The sequence below is a fragment of the Engystomops pustulosus genome, chromosome 4, assembly GCF_040894005.1.
Source record: "Engystomops pustulosus chromosome 4, aEngPut4.maternal, whole genome shotgun sequence".
Taxonomy (NCBI): Eukaryota; Metazoa; Chordata; class Amphibia; order Anura; family Leptodactylidae; genus Engystomops; species Engystomops pustulosus.
The window spans coordinates 206,461,291-206,479,998 of NC_092414.1; the positions used below are offsets into that span (position 1 = coordinate 206,461,291).

General features: G+C 48.3%; 1 protein-coding gene across 3 annotated transcripts; it reads right to left on the bottom strand.

Moving 5' to 3' along the window:
- Positions 1–519: 519 nt before the first annotated feature.
- BEST2 (bestrophin 2) lies at positions 520–16,961 on the bottom strand. Of its 3 annotated transcripts, none has more exons than XM_072149666.1 (10): positions 16,779–16,961; positions 11,700–11,873; positions 11,539–11,633; positions 11,221–11,454; positions 9,947–10,101; positions 9,073–9,150; positions 8,717–8,869; positions 8,555–8,635; positions 1,183–1,337; positions 520–1,108 (listed from the first exon to the last, which is right to left on the bottom strand). In XM_072149666.1, exons 1-10 carry the CDS (start codon positions 16,820–16,822, stop codon positions 712–714), a joined length of 1,566 nt encoding a protein of 521 aa, XP_072005767.1. In that variant the 5' UTR covers positions 16,823–16,961; the 3' UTR covers positions 520–711. The 3 variants fall into 3 exon arrangements, with proteins under 3 accessions (XP_072005767.1, XP_072005768.1, XP_072005766.1); XM_072149667.1 differs by lacking the exon at positions 16,779–16,961 and adding an exon at positions 16,268–16,359; XM_072149665.1 differs by lacking the exon at positions 16,779–16,961 and adding an exon at positions 14,361–14,458.
- Positions 16,962–18,708: the final 1,747 nt, after the last annotated feature.

Sequence of the window (18,708 nt, forward strand, 5' to 3'; positions counted from 1 at the left end):
ACTCCAGAGCGGTACAGCCCAGTGCAGGGATCAGTGTTATGTTCTTTATAGATCAGGATGCGCTGAATTCAGTCAACATTGGTGCACATAGAGAGGGTGCAATGGGCCATTAATATAGGGTGGGGATCTAGGAGTTAAGTAGATTCCCGTACTTACCTCAAGAATCCTGAAAAGATACCTACTACCCAATTGAAAAGTACATCCCCTGTGTACAGGACTACAAACTGCTGTAATACTGCCCCCCTATGTGCAAGAATAGAGCTGCTGTAATACTGCCCCCCTATGTGCAAGAATAGAGCTGCTGTAATACTGCCCCCCTATGTGCAAGAATAGAGCTGCTGTAATACTGCCCCCCTATGTGCAAGAATAGAGCTGCTGTAATACTGCCCCCCTATGTGAAAGAATAGAGCTGCTGTAATACTGCCCCCCTATGTGCAAGAATAGAGCTGCTGTAATACTGCCCCCCTATGTGCAAGAATAGAGCTGCTATTGTGAATAACAATTTTATAGCAAAATCCAGTTTTATTATTAAATAGTAGAAAATTAAGTAGAAAAGCCATAACTATAAGACAAGGAGATGAAGGAATTTCTGTCTCTTCTTAACACTGATCTAGTAGGCAGCAGTGGCAGGTCGTTGTGTGTATGCAGCACTACTTGGAGTATTTGGCACATGGGTGCGATGCTCTGCAGGCTCGATGTTGTCCATTTCCCTCAGTACACTGTAGGATCTGTATTACGAGGCTTTGGGTCGTCCTCCACCTCTGGAGGACTACAGGAACGCTGGGATTCAGTGCGGAATAGATTTTGGATTGGGATGTCAGGAGGTCGGGTCTCAGGGTGAGGGAGGGTCTCCGCTTGTGTGGGGTCATCAGGACCCTCCTGGTACAGACTGTCTGAGGACCTGGAGGAAGAGCTGCTGGCTCGTCTCAGAGGTGTGCGGCTCTCAGGGGCCAGAGACTGAGCAGTGAGAGCGGCAGAAGAGGAGAGCGGAGAGGGCCCCACACCGGAGAGGAGGCGGCTGAAGAGCGGGAACGGGCGGCTGGACATCTCCTCATTCATCTCCTCAATGTCAGACAGGGGCTGGAACTGCATGTCCTCCTTAGCCAGCCTGAAAAGGAAAGGGTTAGCCGAAAGCTGAGATATAAGGAGACCCCCAACACAGTGGGAGGGAGCCATACTTACGCCATGTCAAAGGTAGATCCTTGGAAGGAGGGCTGGTGCTTCTGGAATAGGGTGGCTGCAGTGTATGGTGGCCGGGGGTCCGAGTCATTCCAGTAGCGGTCCTTCACCAGGAAGGGGACATCGCCATACATCTCATCTACAGCCAGCATGGAAACCTGAGGAGAGGAGCAGGGTCCAGGTATAACAGGAGAAGCTCTAGTAGGTATACAGTGAGACCCCCCCCCCTCCCCCCTTACTGAGGAGAGGAGCAGGGTCCAGGTATAACAGGAGAAGCTCTAGTAGGTATACAGTGAGACCCCCCCCCTCCCCCCTTACTGAGGAGAGGAGCAGGGTCCAGGTATAACAGAAGGAGAAGCTCTAGTAGGTATGCAGTGAGCTCCCCCTACTGAGGAGAGGAGCATGGTCCAGGTATAACAGAAGGAGAAGGTCTAGTAGGTATACAGTGAGCTCCCCCTACTGAGGAGAGGAGCAGGGTCCAGGTATAACAGAAGGAGAAGCTCTAGTAGGTATACAGTGAGAGCCCCCCTACTGAGGAGAGGAGCATGGTCCAGGTATAACAGAAGGGGAAGCTCTGGTAGGTATACAGTGAGAGCTCCCCCTACTGAGGAGAGAAGCATGGTCCAGGTATAACAACAGAAGGGGAAGGTCTAGTAGGTATACAGTGAGCTCCCCCTACTGAGGAGAGGAGCCTGGTCCAGGTATAACAGAAGGATGAGATCTTGTAGGTATACAGTGAGAGCCCCCCTACTGAGGAGAGGAGCAGGGTCCAGGTATAACAGAAGGAGAAGGTCTAGTAGGTATACAGTGAGCTCCCCCTACTGAGGAGAGGAGCCTGATCCAGGTATAACAGAAGGAGAAGGTCTAGTAGGTATACAGTGAGAGCTCCCCCTACTGAGGAGAGGAGCATGGTCCAGGTATAACAGAAGGAGAAGGTCTAGTAGGTATACAGTGAGAGCTCCCCCTACTGAGGAGAGGAGCATGGTCCAGGTATAACAGAAGGGGAAGCTCTGGTAGGTATACAGTGAGAGCTCCCCCTACTGAGGAGAGAAGCATGGTCCAGGTATAACAACAGAAGGGGAAGGTCTAGTAGGTATACAGTGAGCTCCCCCTACTGAGGAGAGGAGCATGGTCCAGGTATAACAGAAGGAGAAGGTCTAGTAGGTATACAGTGAGAGCTCCCCCTACTGAGGAGAGGAGCATGGTCCAGGTATAACAGAAGGGGAAGCTCTGGTAGGTATACAGTGAGAGCTCCCCCTACTGAGGAGAGAAGCATGGTCCAGGTATAACAACAGAAGGGGAAGGTCTAGTAGGTATACAGTGAGCTCCCCCTACTGAGGAGAGGAGCCTGGTCCAGGTATAACAGAAGGCGCTCTAGTAGGTATACAGTGAGAGCTCCCCCTACAGAGGAGAGGAGCCTGGTCCAGGTATAACAGAAGGATGAGATCTTGTAGGTATACAGTGAGAGCCCCCCTACTGAGGAGAGGAGCAGGGTCCAGGTATAACAGAAGGAGAAGGTCTAGTAGGTATACAGTGAGCTCCCCCTACTGAGGAGAGGAGCCTGATCCAGGTATAACAGAAGGAGAAGGTCTAGTAGGTATACAGTGAGCTCCCCCTACTGAGGAGAGGAGCATGATCCAGGTATGACAGAAGGAGAAGGTCTAGTAGGTATACAGTGAGAGCTCCCCCTACTGAGGAGAGGAGCATGGTCCAGGTATAACAGAAGGAGAAGGTCTAGTAGGTATACAGTGAGCTCCCCCTACTGAGGAGAGGAGCCTGATCCAGGTATAACAGAAGGAGAAGGTCTAGTAGGTATACAGTGAGCTCCCCCTACTGAGGAGAGGAGCATGATCCAGGTATAACAGAAGGAGAAGGTCTAGTAGGTATACAGTGAGAGCTCCCCCTACTGAGGAGAGGAGCATGGTCCAGGTATAACAGAAGGAGAAGGTCTAGTAGGTATACAGTGAGAGCTCCCCCTACTGAGGAGAGGAGCCTGATCCAGGTATAACAGAAGGAGAAGGTCTAGTAGATATACAGTGAGAGCCCCCCTACTGAGGAGAGGAGCATGGTCCAGGTATAACAGAAGGAGAAGGTCTAGTAGGTATACAGTGAGAGCCCCCCTACTGAGGAGAGGAGCATGGTCCAGGTATAACAGAAGGAGAAGGTCTAGTAGGTATACAGTGAGCTCCCCCTACTGAGGAGAGGAGCATGGTCCAGGTATAACAGAAGGAGAAGGTCTAGTAGGTATACAGCGAGAGCCCCCCCCTCCCCTCCCCCTACTGAGGAAAGGAGCCTGGTCCAGGTATAACAGAAGGAGAAGGTCTAGTAGATATACAGTGAGCTCCCCCCCCCTTACTGAGGAGAGGAGCATGATCCAGGTATAACAGAAGGAGAAGGTCTAGTGGGTATACAGTGAGCTCCCCCTACTGAGGTGAGGAGCAGGGTCCAGGTACAACAGAAGGAGAAGGTCTAGTAGGTATACAGTGAGAGCTCCCCCTACTGAGGAGAGGAGCATGGTCCAGGTATAACAGAAGGAGAAGGTCTAGTAGGTATACAGTGAGAGCCCCCCCCCCCCTCCCATACTGAGGAGAGGTGCCTGATCCAGGTATAACAGAAGGAGAAGGTCTAGTAGGTATACAGCGAGAGCCCCCCCTCCCCTCCCCCTACTGAGGAGAGGAGCATGGTCCAGGTATAACAGAAGGAGAAGCTCTAGTATGTATACAGTGAGCTCCCCCTACTGAGGAGAGGAGCATGGTCCAGGTATAACAGAAGGAGAAGGTCTAGTAGGTATACAGTGAGCTCCCCCTACTGAGGAGAGGAGCATGGTCCAGGTATAACAGAAGGAGAAGGTCTAGTAGGTATACAGTGAGAGCCCCCCTACTGAGGAGAGGAGCATGGTCCAGGTATAACAGAAGGAGAAGGTCTAGTAGGTATACAGTGAGAGCTCCCCCTACTGAGGAGAGGAGCATGGTCCAGGTATAACAGAAGGAGAAGGTCTAGTAGGTATACAGTGAGAGCCCCCCTACTGAGGAGAGAAGCATGGTCCAGGTATAACAGAAGGATGAGGTCTAGTAGGTATACAGTGAGAGCTCCCCCTACTGAGGAGAGGAGCATGATCCAGATATAACAGAAGGAGAAGGTCTAGTGGGTATACAGTGAGCTCCCCCTACTGAGGAGAGGAGCCTGGTCCAGGAATAACAGAAGGAGAAGGTCTAGTAGGTATACAGTGAGCCCCCCCTACTGAGGAGAGGAGCCTGATCCAGGTATAACAGAAGGAGAAGGTCTAGTGGGTATACAGTGAGCTCCCCCTACTGAGGAGAGGAGCCTGGTCCAGGTATAACAGAAGGAGAAGGTCTAGTAGGTATACAGTGAGAGCTCCCCCTACTGAGGAGAGGAGCATGGTCCAGGTATAACAGAAGGAGAAGGTCTAGTAGGTATACAGTGAGAGCCCCCCATACTGAGGAGAGGAGCATGGTCCAGGTATAACAGAAGGAGAAGGTCTAGTAGGTATACAGTGAGAGCTCCCCCTACTGAGGAGAGGAGCATGGTCCAGGTATAACAGAAGGAGAAGGTCTAGTAGGTATACAGTGAGAGCCCCCCTACTGAGGAGAGGAGCATGGTCCAGGTATAACAGAAGGAGAAGGTCTAGTAGGTATATAGTGAGCTCCCCCTACTGAGGAGAGGAGCATGGTCCAGGTATAACAGAAGGAGAAGGTCTAGTAGGTATACAGCGAGAGCCCCCCCCTCCCCTCCCCCTACTGAGGAAAGGAGCCTGGTCCAGGTATAACAGAAGGAGAAGGTCTAGTAGATATACAGTGAGCTCCCCCCCCCTTACTGAGGAGAGGAGCATGATCCAGGTATAACAGAAGGAGAAGGTCTAGTGGGTATACAGTGAGCTCCCCCTACTGAGGTGAGGAGCAGGGTCCAGGTACAACAGAAGGAGAAGGTCTAGTAGGTATACAGTGAGAGCTCCCCCTACTGAGGAGAGGAGCATGGTCCAGGTATAACAGAAGGAGAAGGTCTAGTAGGTATACAGTGAGAGCCCCCCCCCCCTCCCATACTGAGGAGAGGAGCCTGATCCAGGTATAACAGAAGGAGAAGGTCTAGTAGGTATACAGCGAGAGCCCCCCCCTCCCCTCCCCCTACTGAGGAGAGGAGCATGGTCCAGGTATAACAGAAGGAGAAGCTCTAGTATGTATACAGTGAGCTCCCCCTACTGAGGAGAGGAGCATGGTCCAGGTATAACAGAAGGAGAAGGTCTAGTAGGTATACAGTGAGCTCCCCCTACTGAGGAGAGGAGCATGGTCCAGGTATAACAGAAGGAGAAGGTCTAGTAGGTATACAGTGAGAGCCCCCCTACTGAGGAGAGGAGCATGGTCCAGGTATAACAGAAGGAGAAGGTCTAGTAGGTATACAGTGAGAGCTCCCCCTACTGAGGAGAGGAGCATGGTCCAGGTATAACAGAAGGAGAAGGTCTAGTGGGTATACAGTGAGCCCCCCCTACTGAGGAGAGGAGCATGGTCCAGGAATAACAGAAGGAGAAGGTCTAGTGGGTATACAGTGAGCTCCCCCTACTGAGGAGAGGAGCCTGGTCCAGGTATAACAGAAGGAGAAGGTCTAGTAGGTATACAGTGAGAGCTCCCCCTACTGAGGAGAGGAGCATGGTCCAGGTATAACAGAAGGAGAAGGTCTAGTGGGTATACAGTGAGCTCCCCCTACTGAGGAGAGGAGCCTGGTCCAGGAATAACAGAAGGAGAAGGTCTAGTGGGTATACAGTGAGCCCCCCCTACTGAGGAGAGGAGCCTGATCCAGGTATAACAGAAGGAGAAGGTCTAGTGGGTATACAGTGAGCTCCCCCTACTGAGGAGAGGAGCCTGGTCCAGGTATAACAGAAGGAGAAGGTCTAGTAGGTATACAGTGAGAGCTCCCCCTACTGAGGAGAGGAGCATGGTCCAGGTATAACAGAAGGAGAAGGTCTAGTAGGTATACAGTGAGAGCTCCCCCTACTGAGGAGAGGAGCATGGTCCAGGTATAACAGAAGGAGAAGGTCTAGTAGGTATACAGTGAGAGCTCCCCCTACTGAGGAGAGGAGCATGGTCCAGGTATAACAGAAGGAGAAGGTCTAGTAGGTATACAGTGAGAGCTCCCCCTACTGAGGAGAGGAGCATGGTCCAGGTATAACAGAAGGAGAAGGTCTAGTAGGTATACAGTGAGAGCTCCCCCTACTGAGGAGAGGAGCATGGTCCAGGTATAACAGAAGGAGAAGGTCTAGTAGGTATACAGTGAGAGCTCCCCCTACTGAGGAGAGGAGCATGGTCCAGGTATAACAGAAGGAGAAGGTCTAGTAGGTATACAGTGAGCTCCCCCTACTGAGGAGAGGAGCATGGTCCAGGTATAACAGAAGGAGAAGGTCTAGTAGGTATACAGTGAGCTCCCCCTACTGAGGAGAGGAGCATGGTCCAGGTATAACAGAAGGAGAAGGTCTAGTAGGTATACAGTGAGCTCCCCCTACTGAGGAGAGGAGCATGGTCCAGGTATAACAGAAGGAGAAGGTCTAGTAGGTATACAGTGAGAGCTCCCCCTACTGAGGAGAGGAGCATGGTCCAGGTATAACAGAAGGAGAAGGTCTAGTAGGTATACAGTGAGAGCTCCCCCTACTGAGGAGAGGAGCATGGTCCAGGTATAACAGAAGGAGAAGGTCTAGTAGGTATACAGTGAGAGCTCCCCCTACTGAGGAGAGGAGCATGGTCCAGGTATAACAGAAGGAGAAGGTCTAGTAGGTATACAGTGAGAGCCCCCCATACTGAGGAGAGGAGCATGGTCCAGGTATAACAGAAGGAGAAGGTCTAGTAGGTATACAGTGAGCTCCCCCTACTGAGGAGAGGAGCATGGTCCAGGTATAACAGAAGGAGAAGGTCTAGTAGGTATACAGTGAGAGCTCCCCCTACTGAGGAGAGGAGCATGGTCCAGGTATAACAGAAGGAGAAGGTCTAGTAGGTATACAGTGAGAGCTCCCCCTACTGAGGAGAGGAGCATGGTCCAGGTATAACAGAAGGAGAAGGTCTAGTAGGTATACAGTGAGAGCTCCCCCTACTGAGGAGAGGAGCATGGTCCAGGTATAACAGAAGGAGAAGGTCTAGTAGGTATACAGTGAGCTCCCCCTACTGAGGAGAGGAGCATGGTCCAGGTATAACAGAAGGAGAAGGTCTAGTAGGTATACAGTGAGCTCCCCCTACTGAGGAGAGGAGCATGGTCCAGGTATAACAGAAGGAGAAGGTCTAGTAGGTATACAGTGAGAGCTCCCCCTACTGAGGAGAGGAGCATGGTCCAGGTATAACAGAAGGAGAAGGTCTAGTAGGTATACAGTGAGCTCCCCCTACTGAGGAGAGGAGCATGGTCCAGGTATAACAGAAGGAGAAGGTCTAGTAGGTATACAGTGAGAGCCCCCCATACTGAGGAGAGGAGCATGGTCCAGGTATAACAGAAGGAGAAGGTCTAGTGGGTATACAGTGAGCTCCCCTTACTGAGGAGAGGAGCCTGATCCAGGTATAACAGAAGGAGAAGGTCTAGTAGGTATACAGTGAGCTCCCCCTACTGAGGAGAGGAGCATGGTCCAGGTATAACAGAAGGAGAAGGTCTAGTAGGTATACAGTGAGAGCCCCCCTACTGGCAATTGCTTGCAGCCAGAACGTTGTCATCTAAGCCATACCTAGTCATCTAGGCCATACCTAGTGTTAGGTGTTGGCCTGCAGAGCAGCATAATCATACCTCTAGTTGTGTGTCTGTGTACCAGTATTGTAGCCTCTTACACTGCTGTGCACTTAGCTCTGAGCATTAAATTTTACAGACTTTCCGTGAAGTAAAGTAAAAGTTGCAGCAAGTTTCTGTTTGTATGGTGTGTATCAGTCACCCAGATCAGAGATAAAAGGGCATAGAGAAGCCCAGTACAGAGAGCTTAGAGCACAGCAGTGTGAGGACATGTCCACCAGTAAAATCTTGCAATATAAATCCATATATCACAGCCCTGCTGCTACTAACAACATGCAGAAAGATACCACTACACCCCTAGCACTGCCTGCAATCTGCAAGGTCACACCTGCTGACACATCCCTTTTATGAATGATACTCTGTTGCAATACACTGATGATAATGCTCAACACTTGCTACAAAGAGTACAGAGCACAGCAGTGTGAGGACACACCCCCAGTGCACTTAGAGAAGGCACAATCCTGGAATACAAATCCATATCTCACAGTCCTGCTGCTACTAAGAACATACACAAAGATATGATCCCACAGATCTCCAGGTCCTGTCCACATTCCCTTTAACTATGGCTATGGGCAGAGAGTTGGATCTTTATATCAGAATCTATTACCTGGAAATTTCTGTCGATCAAGAAGTTGGTCTCAAAGTCATCGTCGTCTTCCCCGAAAGGATTGATGAGCTGCTCTGCCACCTAGGAGCGAACACATCCCATATAATCTACTAGGAAGGAAGAATATTATAATAATACCCTCCAATCTATTATAATCTATACCTTCAGCCATCCGGCATAGAAGAAGAACTGCAGGAGGGTGAAGACGGGCACATAGAGGTCCAGGTCATGTCCGCTGTAACCCTGGGAGGGGTCCAGGAACTGGCGTCCGATCAGACACGTCAGGAAGTAGCTGTACACCGCGATGGTCACCACCTGGTACCAAGGAGATTACAAAGAAATCCAGTTGGGAACAGCGCCACTAATGTCTGTGGCAAAGGCTGGTACTGCACCTCTATCTGATCTGAGCTGCAATACCACAAGCAGCCTGTACTTGGCGCTGTTTCTGATACACACCTGTTTCTATACATTTAAAGGGCCAGCATGCATATTATTCACTGTAATGGGCTCCTCCTTACCTGCGTGTACACCAGGGGGACGCTGATCCAGTCGTAGTGGAAGAGCATGCTGCACTGCCCCCGGAACTTGTTCAGCTCCTGCAAATACAGGACAACGAGTCACATCCAGGTTGTGGTGTGTGAAGGATTTTTGTAGACTTGTTATTTCCACATCAGCCACAGGGGGCGCACTAGCTCTAGTAAGAGACAAAGCAGGGGATCTATGACTGGTAACTCAAACCACTAGTTCTTACGTCTCCATTTCCTTGACGTCATCTGTCGCAATGTCCTTCCCTAAGTGATCAATTTCTTTCAATGGGAACAGAAATATCAAAACCGCTGACTAAGCACCAGGCGAGAAGTGGAAGAAGAGACGAAAAACAGCGCCACCCAGTGCTCGTTACATAGACGGCGCCACCCAGTGCTTATTACGACAACGACTGTGCCACCTAGCGCTTATTACATGACAGCACCACCTAGTGCATATTACATAGACAGCGCCACCTAGTGCTCATTACATAGACTGTGCCACCTAGTGCATATTACATGACAGCACCACCTAGTGCTCACACACTAGATGGTACCACCCAGTTTGACGGCGCTCATTCACTATGTGACGGCATGTATAGTATAAGCGCCACCTAACAAGCAAGTGGCAACACATGTTGTTTGCCACACGACAAGTGTCTACCTAGTGTCCTCCAACACTGCCACCTTGAGTCTGCCATGTGCCAATGGTGCCACCTAGTGTCCACTAAACACTAGGGTTGCCATTTAAAGGAATTCTCCACAAACCACATTTTCCCCCTATCTAGGGGATAATAGCGGGTGCACAATCCTAATTCCACAAGATGTTCCAGTATAGAGACCCCGCAGAGCATCGCACCCCACTTACCTCTATGAGCATTTTGTAGGCGTGGTCGTCCTTGATCCTCCCCTCGCTGCGGGCCTGAGCAGCCAGACTACAGAACCAGACACATGGGACCCAATACTTGTTATATGAAGAGTGCAGATTCTCAAACTTCTTCCTCTCGTGGCGGGTCATAAATCCTAGGGCAAAAGAACCTATTATCGGGCTGCAAGTGCCCCTACCCCAAATTCTACAGACCACGCCCACTACTAACATACGACTCATTCATATCCATCCATATGAAGATTAATTACTACTTTATGAGAAGTACCTCATCGCTTGCTTTGTACTGGATTTTGCTTGCAAATTATCCCCTTTCACAGCTGAGGGTTTGTTACATTTGTATATCGGCTAAACAATCCTCTGAGGACTTTAGGCCTATACACTTTACCTCCAATCATCCATCCAGAATATCCACACATAAATCTACTGCTTCTCACAGCTGAGGGTTTGTCACTATTGTATGTAGTCTGTAGACTCCAGACTAATATGTGTTTACTGCACTGATACATTGCAACAAAGACAGGAGTGGCATTCGTGATGATGCATTTGGCTTGCAGAATATTGACTGGGTTGCAATTTTTATTTACTTTAGCTTTGAGAAGTATTACTGGTTTTCAGCTGAGCGTTTGTTACAGTTGTTTCAGACAAGACAGTCCTCTGAGGACTCCAGACTGATATTTCACATACCATACTGGTACACTGTTACAAAAGTACTATGACAGGAGAGGGATTTGTGTTGAGGTGTTTAGCTCACAAAGGATTGTCTAGGATGGATACAATTGTAACAAATCCTCAGCTTTGGGAACAATATGTTTAGATTTTCAGTGTTTTAGGCTGAAGGATTGTTACAATTGTATCTAAACAATCTTAGCATGCATCTAGAACCAAAAATCCCAAATAGACATCTCACCTGTTTCTAAATTGAATTGCTGCGAGAAATGTTATATCTACAGAGTGATGCAGGTTGCCTGCAGTGATACACTGTGACAAACTACTAGGACATGATAGAGATTTACACTGGGTTTAGCTAATAGAGGATTGTCTAGGCTGGATGCTATTGTAGCAGACTTAGCTGAAAGTAGGGAAAGTCCATACTTCTCACAGCGGAGGGTTTGGTACAATTGCATCCAGTTTAAGACAAACCTCTGCGGACTGCAGGTGATACACACCGGTAACCTGTACTCCATACAGAGGTAAAAATCATATACAGACTTAGTATTTCACGCAGCTGCGGTTTTGTTACAATTGAAGCTCACCTGCTTCCACCACATGGTCTATAGTTGGGAACCTCTTGAATGCGGCGGTGCTGACGGATCGCAGGATGAGTAGGCCGGACATGCTGCAGTAGCGCATCAGTGTCCTGCGATACATCCTCCCTCGCTCGTCTGATCCGTGCACGGTAGCGGAGATGGCGCACATGACCCGGTCTGGGAATGGCATACACAGGTACTGGTTCCACCAGCGGTTCACTACCAGTGTGACATAGAAACCTGAAAAGGAAATGGGACATAGCACGAGCGCCACCTAGGTACAATTTTTTAATGAAATACAATCCATGATTTCACTTTACTCGCCTAGCACGAAGGACACGGGGATGAGGGTGGCGTACTTGTTACAGTAAAGAGACACTTTCTCGAAGCAGCGTCTCTGGTCCTCAGTGAGTAAAAACCTAAAAATACAGAAAAATTACCTCATGACCAGACAGTGAATGACCCCCAGTGGCGGCCATCTTTACCTGTATGTTATACTGAGGCCCGTATACAGGATGAAGAACGCCAGAAACTCCTTGTACAAGAGCTTGTATATACTGCCCCGCCATAGCAGCAGCAGCTTATAGAAGCCCCCAAAGCGGGCATTAGCCACCCGGGCCGTGTACGTCACCGTCATGATGCCAGCTGTGCGAGGGTACCTGCAAGAGAGAAGCATGTGTGATACTGACTGCCGAGAGTGTATCTAAGCCCATCACCTGGAGGATCTGAGGTGTCGTGTGATATTGTCTGTGAGACATGGGCTACTGGGATGATGTATCTAAGCATATTTTGTGTAAACCCTGTGTCCATTATAAGTGAATGAGTCTGTTGAGCCTGGTGTATCTAAGCCTCAAATGTGATCCAGTCTGCTGATCCTGAGGTTTCTAAATACATTATGTATGTTCTTTTCAGTTGACCTGGTGTATCTAAGCCCATCATGTGCAATTCCATCATGAGCTGAGCCCGATGTATCCAAGCCCATCCTGTATGATACAGTCAACTGAGCCTGATGTATCTAAATCCGTGAACTGTGATAGTCAGCTGGTGTATTTCAGCCAATTATTCTAGTGTATCTAAGCCCATCATATATTAGCCAGCAAGCTCATCCTTGTGTATCTAAGCCAATACTGTAGACCATGTGTATTCCAGTCCGCTGAGCCTAGTGTATCTAAGCCCATCATGTATGATCTATTCAGTTAAGTCCAGTGTATCCAGTCAGCAGGATCTGATGTATCTTAGCCTTTCATACATGAACCAGTCAGCTGATCCTAGTGTATCTAAGCCCATCATGTATGATACAGTAAGCTCATCTAGATTTGTCATGGGTTGTCCGATCCTCCATCTTGTGGTATCTAGGTCTACTTTGTTATCAAGTTGTCTGAGCTGGTATATCCAAGCTTGTTATACGTGATCTCTACTCGTTTATTGTGCTGGTGATAATACAGATCTTGTATTTACTTAAATGGGGCTGAGCTGCAATACCGTACACAGCCTTCTGCCAAGGGTGGAGCTGTTCCTGGACCGTGTACACATACAGGTGCGAAATTCTGGTTAATTGATAACTTCCTGTATAAGGGCGGGCGGACCCTCGGACCCTCACTATGGATTTCCTGTGTTTGGAGACATTCCTCAGGACAATGGAGGAGCAGAGAATCCAATTACCGCAAGTCTTATTTTCAAGGACAACAGGTGGAAGGAGTGGTGGTGCCAAGTGTTGGGAACACAGCGAGTACATCCCATACACTCTGGAATAACGCTGTGTCTTATCTGCTCTATCCAATGTGGAGAGGTCACTGAGGTCACCATCGGATCAGCCGCCATCTTTATATCATGGAAATTAAAAAATTATTTCCAGAAACAGGAGTTACCTAGGGACATTGCTGGTCACTCGATGCCCCCATAAATATCAGGCGGAATTATGTATGGGGGGCCCCGGCCCAAATCTGCAGCGTATGAACGTTCTGCTGGACCTTCACCTTGCAATGTGCAGAATTGGTCCAGGATTAGGTTTCACAAGGAGCTGAGTAAACATCCATCCAGACTACTGATAAGCGGCCAGGACCAGTACAAGCCGCCACAGGGGGAGTAGTGGGGGCAACTTTTTAGGCTTTTAGTGAACAACCTCAATGTAGGTCTTTTTTGGCTAAAATCTGATAACCTGTACTAGAAATCTGTAAATGTAAACCCCCCACGATGTGCACACATAACAGTGATGTGATCAGAGACCTCCCAGTTGGGGTCTCCATATGGTCCTTCCATATGGAACCTTTATTGGACTGTATATGGACTAACTGTACATCAAATATGGTGCCCACATAACGGCGCCAGGAATTTACCAAATAATACTTACATATAGATGAATACATACAACGTTAAAACCGAACTCAAACTATACCAATATGTACAGCAGCCAAATATCATCTCCATGAAGCTCAATAATAATAATAACCTCATAAAGAGCACAAATATCAAAATACAGTATGCTCGTAATACTACTCTCCTACAATACCACCACAAAGCCTCCAAATATACCCCACAGCTCTGCAATAATAATGCCATACAGAGCTCAAACATCAGAATTCAGTAGCCCCATACAGCACCCAAGGTACAGCACCCAAATATAATCTCAATACAACCCCCAAATAATACCGCCATTATGCAGCCGATTAAACAAAACAGACAGTGATCAAATATCTACCATAATAATACTACTATTCAGTACACTAATAGAGTTCTCCAATAATACCGGCATACAGTGCCCAAATATCATCAGCAACCCACAGAGCTATACAATGTCTACAGTGGAATCCGGAGGTGCAGGGTCATGTTCAGTATCTTCCTTTAGCAGGCGGTGGGTGGGTCCTGAGTGAGTCAAGATGTTGTACACCCTAAAATTCACCTAGACAACGCAAATGATGTAGGTGCAGCCACAGTCTCTGCTCACGGGGGGGCCACAGAGAGTGGTGGGGATACAGGTAATCATATTGCTGATCCCTTGGCACTACATAAGGTGGAATGTAAAACCTAAAAAGATCCAGTCAGATTTCATACAAAATCAGCTCTGCTACATCTACAATCACATTAGCCCCCCGCACCTCCTGCCATATACCCCCCATAGTATAATACTGCTCTGTAGTAACACTCACCAGTGCAGGTGTCCACAGCCGCCTCCTCTCTCCAAAATCACACTGCACACAAGGAAAACTTCCCCCTGACTACTCCAGCCTGCCCTCCCCATAAAGTATAGCCCTCCCCACCCAGACACCTCTGCTCCCTCCCTCCCCAGCATGTCATTGTCCAGGTGTGGGGGAGGGTGGGATACAAGGGACCCCCACATGCTGACAGCTGTGCCCCCTGGCATTATCCTGCTGGGCATCTGGATCCGATTCATTAATCTTCACATAGATGTTTAGAACTACAACTCCCAGCATTCACACAGCTAGGACTGTACCAATAGCCCGAGGTCCCATAGATCCTCCGCAGACTAGAGCCACCCTGTACACACAAGAGATAACACAAGGTTGCCTCCACCTGTCCAAAAAATGTGTAAAAATATCCGTCATAACAGTTCCCACGTGAGCACGTCACTCAGCTTCCCAAGAATCCTGAATGGCAACTGGGAGAGCTGGGTGAGAAGCCTTTCAGGGGGGAGGATGAAGATGACTTAAAGAGTCTCATGCTTTGGGTTGATCCTCGCATTGCAGTAATGTTAGAGGCTGTATTCACACACGCAATACAACAGCTGAAGAGAGGAGATTGACCTGATTACATTGCTGTTAACATTTGTATTTACAAAGCACAGTGTTAACAAAATGTGTTAACATTGTGTTAACATTCAGTTAAAATTGTGTCTCCCAAACTCAAAAGTAAGCACAATGTTACTGCATGTGTTAACATTGAGTTTTGTACATGAAAATGTGAACAGCAATGTAATTAGGCAAATCTCCTCTCCTCTGCTGTTGAATTGTGTTTCAAAACCCAATGTAAACGCCATGTGTGAACGCCGCAAGAGGGTTTCACTGCAGTTTTCTGATATTGTGCCGAAACCTCAGCTTTCCTGTGAAGATGTTGGAAAATTGTGCCCCAAAGTACGGACAAACCCTTGAAACAATTTTCCCTCAGGGGTTACAGGTAGTGACAAAAAATGACCAAGATGAGACTTATAGGGACTCCTCATCCCCCGGGATCCCACCGTAAATTACAACCGGTCCAGACCATATACTTCTCCTTCTGAGGCAGAGGCCTAGATGTGACTGAAGCCTCTACTCCCCCCATAGCGTCATAATGTAATAATATCATCACCACACATTGACCCCTCATCCTGGTCCGGAATCTTCCAGAACAACATGGAGGTGAGGGTCACTGCGGGCAGAAAACTGGACCAGAGTGGAGCGCAAGCAGCTGAGCCCATGACCCGGAGGACTGGTTTTACTGGATTATTACAATATTTCTGTGTTTAGCCGCAGTATCTAAACCTATGGTGTGGGATACTGTCTATTGAGCTACTGTATCTAAGTCAATCACACGGGATACTGTTCAATGCGACACTGTACCTAAGCTTACCACATGAGGTGAGATACTGGTCAATGGGCTGATGTATCTGAACCTAGCCTAGCAATGATGTAGATACTACCCTCTCAGCGGTTGTATCTAAGCTTACCATGAACATGACAGTCTACTGAACCACGGTGTTTAGTGCTATGATGAGGGATCATTTTTCAATGAGAAACTGTATCTAAGCCTACCACATGTGGTACTGTTTACAGAACCAGTGTATCTAAGGCTACCGTGTGCAGCACTGTCTACTGAGACATTGGGGGTCATTTACTAAGGGCCCGATTCGCGTTTTCCCGACGTGTTACCCGAATATTTCCGATTTGCGCCGATTGTACATGAATTGCCCTGGGTTTTTGGCGCACGCGATCGGAATTTGGCGCATCGGCGCCGGTATGCACGCGACGGAAATCGGGGGGCGTGGCCGAACGAAAACCCGACGTATTCGGAAAAACCGCCGCATTTAAAAAAAAATTTGTGTCGCGAAAATTTCACTCACCTTCATCCTGCATAGGCCGGTGTATTTCGAGGCATTCCAGCGGACTTCAGCGCAGCAGCGCCACCTGGTGGACGTCAGAGGAACTGCTTTGATGAATCCCGGCCGGACCCGAATCCAGTGCAGAGAACGCGCCGCTGGATCGCGAACGGACCGGGTAAGTAAATGTGCCCCATTGTATCTAAGACTATTATGTGTGATACTGACCAATGAACATTGCGATCTAAGCTGATTATGTGGGATAGCTGTATCTACTGTATGCTTAGATACTGTATCTAAGACTATGATTTGTGGTACTGTATACAGAGATACTGTATATAAGACTATCATGTGCTGTACCTATGACTGAGATACTGTATCTAAGACTTTAATGAGTGGCACTCCCTACTAAACCACTGTATCTAAGACGAGGATGTACAATACTGTCCAATGAGCTGTTGTATCTAAACCTATCATGTGCGGTACCTGCTCTAAGCTGCTGTATCTAACTGTATCATAAAAATGGATGTGTCACCTCCAAAAATAGGTTGTGGTTCCAAGGGTGTCACCCTTTCCCATGGCTGCCGGGAAACATGTCGGATCTCTGTATTCTGGGACCTGGTGAATTTTCCTGGGTATATTGGGTGACAGCCCCTAATGGCAGGATAACCCCCATTACGTAGAATATCCCCCCCATCCCTTGCACGATAGAGGATTTATTACTGTCTTGAATCCCATCTTTATAGAACAGAGCGACCAATCACAGCTCAGCTTTTACTTTACCACACCTGTTTAGAAAATGGAAGCTGAGCTGTGATAGGTTGTTAGGTTGCTATGGCAGATTCCTTCTTAAATACTGGGTTGCTATGGGCAGCAGTTTTGATAGATCCCCCTACATGTCATCCGAATCCACATCTGGTTCTGGTGACACTACTCGGGGACCATGATCCTCTCATGGCAGCCATCAGTCTGGTATCTCAGTTATTTACATAGAATAGCAGCAGATCGCAGGGAAGATCTAACGTCGGATGTATCCTGGGATTAGATTACTCCATGTAAACGAGCAGAAACTATTAATAAGTGACGATTAGTATGTGATCCTGATCGCCCCCAGCTGGGCGGTGGTATTTACCATGTGTGGCCATGATACTGTACTGCTACACTGGGCAGATTTATCTAAAAGTAAGAATATTCTCAGCTTTCCATGGCAACAAATCACAGCTCCCCTTTAAAATATTAATGGGCACTGGTAAAATGAAAGCTGAGCTGTAATTGGATGGGCAACAAATAACATTTTTACTTCTAGACAGCTTGCTAAATCTACTCGTGTGTATCTAAGCCTAGGATAAGTGATACAGTCTACACAGCTGGGGTATCCACACCAAATAAATGGGAGATTTTCTGCAAAGTTGCTGTATCTAAGTTTATCACGCATGATTCTGCCGTCTATTCTGGTGTATCTAAGCCCATTGTGATACTTTCTCACAGTGACTGGTGCCCTGGTATGAGGGTTATGTAAGGGGCTCAGACGCCTCCTGCCCTCTGCCCAGAACTTTCTGTCTCCTCGCGCTCCCCCTTGGTGCTTTGTTTGACACAAATTAAGCAGAAAAATCAAAACACAGAGGGGCGGAGGAGCGCAAGAGCTGCCAACATGGAGACCTGGAGAATAACTCTACAACACTGGTAATACCAAAGGGTCCTGAGCACCTCCACATCCTGTTTTGTAGCCGCAGGACCTTTTGAGCCACAGACCAGTGTCTGCAGTATTGGTAACGCTGCAAGGGGTTATGGGAATAGGAACAACTGCAGGACCTCCCAGCCCAGGGTGCCCCGCCTGTGCCCCTCCATGGCCCCATAGCAGTGTTTGTAGAAGCTGCAGTGCCAGGGTTATAAGACAGGTGATCAATCACCTCCCAAGCCACTTACTACGGCTTCTCCAGGGCTGCAGAGCAGTTTCTGTAGGACCTTCAGCTCAGTGTCTGCAGGAACTGCAAAATTGATAATGCCATATGACACTAGGGGCCTTCAAGGCAATAGAACTTAAAATACAGGACCTTTCACACAACATGGCATTGTCTGTAGGATCTGCATTATTGGTAATGCTAAAAGGTCCATGGGCAGGAGAGCAACCACAGGACCTCCCACCCCAGGGTGCCTTGTCTTCAGGACCTCTCAGGCCACTAATTACTGCAATTCCTCAGGGCATCTACAGTTTCTGCAGGACCTTAAGCTCGATGTCAGCAGATGCTGCAAAATTGAAGGTCATAGAACTGCAAATACAGGACCTCTCATTCAACATGGTAGTGTCTGCAGGACCTGCAAGATATTGCTACAAAGTCCTTGGGCAGGTGATTAGCCACTGGACCACCAGGGACCCCAGCTATATTGACTGGATGCGTCTGGTATTACAGTTCAGCCTCAGTACCAGACATGACCACGGACCAGGGTGGCGCTGCACGTCACCC

Bases quoted from the DNA above. Each gene is read 5' to 3' on its own strand.
- BEST2 (XM_072149665.1), bottom strand. From the start codon at position 14,452: ATGGGGAGGGCAGGCTGGAGTAGTCAGGGGGAAGTTTTCCTTGTGTGC. The intron at 11,455-11,538 runs GCGAGTAAAGTG...TTTCCTTTTCAG, and splicing joins CCCCGTGTCCTTCGTGCTAG to GTTTCTATGTCACACTGGTA. The intron at 8,636-8,716 runs GTATAGATTATA...GTTCGCTCCTAG, and splicing joins TCTATGCCGGATGGCTGAAG to GTGGCAGAGCAGCTCATCAA.